This window comes from Chelmon rostratus, chromosome 18, assembly GCF_017976325.1.
Source record: "Chelmon rostratus isolate fCheRos1 chromosome 18, fCheRos1.pri, whole genome shotgun sequence".
Taxonomy (NCBI): domain Eukaryota; kingdom Metazoa; phylum Chordata; class Actinopteri; order Chaetodontiformes; family Chaetodontidae; genus Chelmon; species Chelmon rostratus.
The window spans coordinates 4,318,733-4,324,530 of NC_055675.1; the positions used below are offsets into that span (position 1 = coordinate 4,318,733).

The 5,798-nt window shown below is 40.1% G+C and overlaps 1 protein-coding gene across 1 annotated transcript; it reads right to left on the reverse strand.

The window, feature by feature from the left end:
- Positions 1 to 2,723: 2,723 nt before the first annotated feature.
- Positions 2,724 to 3,704, reverse strand: LOC121622370 (trace amine-associated receptor 1-like). The gene has a single exon (XM_041959331.1). It carries the CDS (start codon positions 3,702 to 3,704, stop codon positions 2,724 to 2,726), a length of 981 nt encoding a protein of 326 aa, XP_041815265.1.
- Between the last annotated feature and the right edge of the window lie 2,094 nt (positions 3,705 to 5,798).

The window sequence follows — 5,798 nt, forward strand, 5'->3', positions numbered from 1 at the left end:
TTTGTAAGTGTTCATTGTAGTGTCTTTGTTCAGGTTCGTTTCTCTGTGTATTCCTAATGTCTTCTAGTCATGCCATGTTTTATGTGCTTGAGTTTCTAGTCTTGTCTTAGTCTATAGTCATGCCACGTTTTATGTAAGAGTTTTGTATTGTCTTAGTTCTCTACCCTTGCCCTGTCTTGTTGGTATTTTTGTTAAGTTCCCCATTGTGTCTTGTCTTTGCCTGGTTTTCGTTACTTCCTGTTTTATTTTGAAGGCTCATGTTATGTGTCCTTTTGTTACTTTACTTCCTGTGTTTTCCCTCCCGTGTGATTGTCTGATCGTTTCCACCTGTGTCATTAGTGTTTGCCCCTAGTGTATTTAAGTCCGTGTCTTCCCTTTGTCCTGGTCGGTTCGTCGTCTGAGAAACAAAAGTCATAGTCCAAGTCTGTGTTCTTGTTATACTTCATGCCATAGTCCCATAGTAAGTGTTTGTCGTGTGGTTCCTTGTCATGTCCGAGTCGTGTTTCATCTAAGTGTGTTTTTGCTGCGTTGCCTTTGTTCATGTCTTGCTTTATGTAGGGTCCCTGTCCTTAGTGTTGTCCGTGTTTCCCTTGATTGTTAAAGTCCCATGCCATGTTCTGTTCAGGTGTGTTGTTTGAAAAGTTTATAATTTAGTTTTCTGCCTAGCCGGATTGTTCTCCTCGTTAAGAGCGATTTTCTGTTAGATTACTTTTGTAATTTAGATTCTCGTTCTTCCATTTACTAGTAGTGAATTTTGAGTTGTTAGTTTTTTCATATCTAGTTCCTTCAGTAGTCAGTTCTGTTTTCTTAGCCCATTGTCCTTTCCTCCTTCGGGAGTGTTTTCTGTTCTTTATTTTATTCACTGAAAGTTTGTTTCTAGTTTTGTCAATGTGTTAGTTCTGCCACAAGTTTATGTAATTAAGTTTCTTCTCTTGTTATAGTCCGCCACCTTTTGTGTTAGAGTCCTAGTATTGCCCCTGTCTCATCCATGCCCCATTGTGTTTCTTGAGTTAGCGCGTTTCCATTGCTCAGCTTTTCCCTGTGTTGCCTTGTTGTGTATATATAGCCCTTGTCCTTAGAGTGTGTTAATTTTAGTTCCCATAGTTGTCTTTTGTTGTGAGTAATAAACGTATTAATTTGATTCTAGTGCATTCCTTAGTTTGTCTGTGTTCATGTCCTTCCAGTCGTGAGTGGTTTTCCGTGTCTTGTCTGTGATCATGTCCATGCCACGTCTCATGTAAGTGTTAACTGGTCTTGTCTTTGTTTGTGTTACCATGCCATGTACCTTGTCAATGTTTTCCCATAGTGTCTTACCATAGTCTACGTCCCCTTTGTTTGTCTGCACCTGGGTTCAACCCTTAGATTCCCCTCATAGATCCCCCTTAGTCCCCCACCTTCCTGACAATCCTGCCTCTGATCGTGAGAGCACTTTGCACTTATGAAACTTGGCCTTCCTGCACCATGTTTTTAAGCATGAAAAGCTTGTCCACCAGTTATTTTTGCAAGTTAAACAGTCAAATATTATAGGATAAGACACCAACAAACACACTTTAAACTGTACTCTACCTTTACATATGGCACTATGGTAAACAACATAAACAAAAAATGGTGACAGTGGGAATAACAATACGTTTCCTGTGAGGAAAACTCCAGTGTCTCCACAAACTGTCAGTGCATCATGACGGGGAGAGCCCTGTGTTTCAAGGGGATGAAAGTGGGGATTTGATGAGGCATGACTAACACAGCCTGCCCACAACAGGATGTAGCAGGATGTAGAGGAATTGCAGCACTCTTTGTAAAATTGAAATACATTCAAATATAAAGATGTTAGGTTGTGTTGACCAAAACTACTCATAAACCTTAAAAGTACCTGAAAATAGTGATAACAAACAACAAACAACAAAGCTAAAGTGGGTCAATCATCACAAACTAGTTTTGTGAGGACAATATTTGTTAAGATGCATAGAACTGCATAAGAAATATAAATTATGGTGCCAAAGTTTCCAAAAATATCAAATATGTCAGTCAGCATTTTATGGAAAGATTAGAAAAATAATTGCAGAAGACAAACAAAATTATTCTATCTGACATGATGGTGAAGGCATACACAACTTTGATGGAAGCATCTTAAAGGAAGATAATTAATATGGGATGTGGTTAAACAATGTGGAAAGGCCACACCTTCATATTGTGAGACAGGTGTGTTTATGTGATTTCATTATCTAACCAGACTCTCACAGCCAGTCTTTCAAATGCCTGCATGAGGAGTGACTTTAAATTAACTCTTTTTATTCTTTCTCTTTTCAAATAAATACTGTCAAATTCTGCAAGAACATCTTGCAATATCGTGTGTTTTGTGTATGGTGTGTAAATCTGCTGCAATAAGCCCAGATATTCACAAGTAGATACTCTGAAATCACATGAAGAGTTGATCAAACATATTGTACGAGCCTTTATTATTACATAAAATTATTGACCACTTTAATTCCACATTTCAGCTTTCAAAATAAGAAGTCTATGCAGTTTTGAGTCAGAAAAATCACCTTGAAATATTTTTCTAGAAACAATCAAGCAGTCTCCTCTAACATAACAATAGAAGACAACATAAATCAGTCTGTGTTTCACCTTAATTTGTAATCTAAATCATACAAGACATGATGCAAAAGTACAGGCTGCAGAGACTAATGACATGCATAATCTTTATTTGCACTCCAAAGAATAGATCAAAGCAGTTTTGAGTCAGAAAAATCACCTTGAAATATTTTTCTAGATATGATCATTTTGAAAGCTGATCTGAACCAGCTGTAAAAGAAAGCATAAATAAATGGGTTGAGCATTGAGTTTGAGAGTGCAAGCCAGACGAGACTTTCAATCACAGCAAATGACACTGACACATGATTCAAAAGCTGAAAGGAAAAACAGAGAAAGAAAGGAGACCAGCACATCAGAAACACTCCCATAACAGTTGCCAGAGTTTTAGTGGCTTTTCTCTCCATCTTACTGGCAGTGGCTCCAGACTTTGTTCCCTGGATGCTGCGTACCTGTTTCTGTGCAACAAGGAAAATCTTCAGGTAGATACAGAGCATTAAAATCACTGGGAGGTAAAATGTACAAAGAAGTCCCAAAATGATTGCAAGTTGAAGATCAATAGAACACTCTTCTTGACATTTATCTTGTTGAAATCCTGCCATTATGAGGCCAATTGTAACTACAACTGAAACACTCCAGCTCACCAGGATCATGATCACAACAACATGAACATTTATCTTCGTTCTATATGTCAGAGGGTGACACACTGCATAATATCTGTCAATAGAAATGCAGCACAAATTCAAAATGGAAGCTGTGCACAGTATTATGTCAAAGCTCTCTCGTATTTTGCAAAACACATTTTCAGAGAACTCACATGAACTGACAGAGAATTCCATGTTGAAAGGAAAAAGTACAACCCCAACAAGCAGGTCAGCTACTGCCAAGGAAAGGATGAGAGAGTTTGTAGGAGTGTGGAGCTGTTTGAAGTAAATGATGGAGATTATTACAAGAAGGTTTCCACATATTGTGACAGCAGACAATGAGCCGAGGAAAACATACAATAAAACACATACTGTGGAAGGGGTACTTGTCCTCCTATAAGAAACATTATGTATTTCATAACAGGGATGTGAGCCAACATAAGTGTGCTCAGCAGTGACTTCTGGTGCCATGTTTCTGGGTTCCTGCAAATCAGTTTTCCATTAAAAATTAACAATATTTAAAACAGAAAAAATATTCTCATTTTAACCTGTTTTTAACCTGCATGAATGCAAAACTATAATAAGTTCTCTAAATGTAAACACAGATTTTCAGTTTTTGTCACACCTTTTCAATGCTGAAGGTAGTTCACACATCAGTGTAGATGGCGTTCTTCATGACTGTGCCACTGGACACAATCTTGATTTTTATCAACCCCTGTCTCATTTCCATAACACATACATTATCAGCAGTCCAATCAGATGTTGGACTCTTCATCCTGTTGACATTCGATGCCACAGCAGCATACTGTTGCTGTGGCATCGAATGCCCCCCATTTCACCCCCCAAATACTATTATTTATCCTAATCCATATCCACTGACAAGACTAGCAGCCTCATCTGACATCTCCCTCACTGTCTTCCTTAAATTTTGCCCCTGCACTCCCAGCTCCCTTAACAAAACCTCTACACCCCACTTCAACCGGACAAACCCTGGTCTTCCATCCCCTCTGCTCAGATTCTGTCTTTAAATCTGCATACTTAGTCTTCTTCCTTTCATAAGCTGCCTCCACTGAATTTTCCCAAGGGACTGTTAACTCAATAAAAAAACACAGTCTTTTTACTCATGGACCATAAGACAATGTCCGGCCTCAGATTACTATAAACTATTTCCTGGGGCACAACTAGCTTTCCTCCCAAGTCGACCTGCATTTGCCAATCATCAGCCCCTACCAGGCAGCCACCTACCTGCCTTCTCCCTGACTTAGCAGCTCTATTTTTCTCCCCCTTTCGAACAAACTGCACATCTAACCTCTCCTTTCTAGAACTTCCAGAATTCACCTGCTTCCTTCTCTCTTCAATGCCTGCGGCTAAGCTTCTCAGCACCTGATTATGCCGCCATGTATACCTTGTGATAAGCTAATTCTACAATTCTCCCAGATATAAAAAGTTCAAGATTCAAGATTCAAGAGTCTTTATTGTCATTGCACATGCCAATGAAATTTTCATTGCAACCCCCATGTTAGATGGTAAGAAAGATAAGACTAGAAAGAGTGAATAAAATTAAGATAACTACAATAAAATAAAATAAACCAACATGCAATAAAAAAAATATTCGTGAAGCAATTAAAAATATAACAGAATGAAAATATACTTTGGCAATAAAATATACTAAACAATAAACAATAAAATATGGAAGTGAAATGTGCAAACAGAATAAAATATACAAGCAGAATAAAATATAAAATATACACAGTGAAATGTACCGACAGAATAAAATATGCCAATGAAACTGAAATGTGCTGATATACTAAAATGTATATAATTATAGTATATGTGTGTACATAAAAGTCAAGTACACAGAAGGTGCAGGTGGAGGTAGAGGTGTAGGTGTAGGTGTAAAGTGCGGTGTGCAGTGTTCACAGTTCACACAGTCTCTCACTCCAGTGAGGGGCTGCTGGGGGTGATAGCTCTAACAGCTCTGGGGAAGAAGCTGTCCCTCAGTCTGTTAGTGGTGGTGCGGATGTTCCTGTACCGCTTTCCTGATGGAAGCGGTACAAACAGTCTGTGGCCCGGGTGGCTGGGGTCCGTGGCGATGGATCTCGCCCTCTTTCTGACCCGACCTTCATATATAGAGTCTAGGTCAGGGAGGGGGCAGCCCACGATGCCCTGTGCAGTTTTAACCACCCGTGCCAGTTGTTTCCTCTCCTGTGCCGTGCAGCTGCCATACCACACTGTCACACTGAGGCAGAGGATGCTTTCAATTGTGGCCCTGTAGAAGTTAACGAGCAACCGAGAGGAGAGTCCAGCCCGTTTCAGTTTCCTGAGGAAGAAGAGCCTTTGTTGTGCCTTCTTCACCAGGCGGGAGGTGTTCATGGACCAGGAGAGGTCAGATGTGATGTGGAGGCCCAGGAACCTGATGTTGTCCACACGCTCCACCACTTCTCCGTCCATGAGGAGGGGGGCGTGATCCGTCTTCCTGGACCTCCTGAAGTCCACAATGACCTCCTTGGTTTTCCCTGTGTTCAGCACCAGGTTGTTGGCTGAACACCACTGGGTGAGCTGGTG

Bases quoted from the DNA above. Each gene is read 5' to 3' on its own strand.
- LOC121622370 (XM_041959331.1), bottom strand. From the start codon at position 3,704: ATGGCACCAGAAGTCACTGCTGAGCACACTTATGTTGGCTCACATCCC.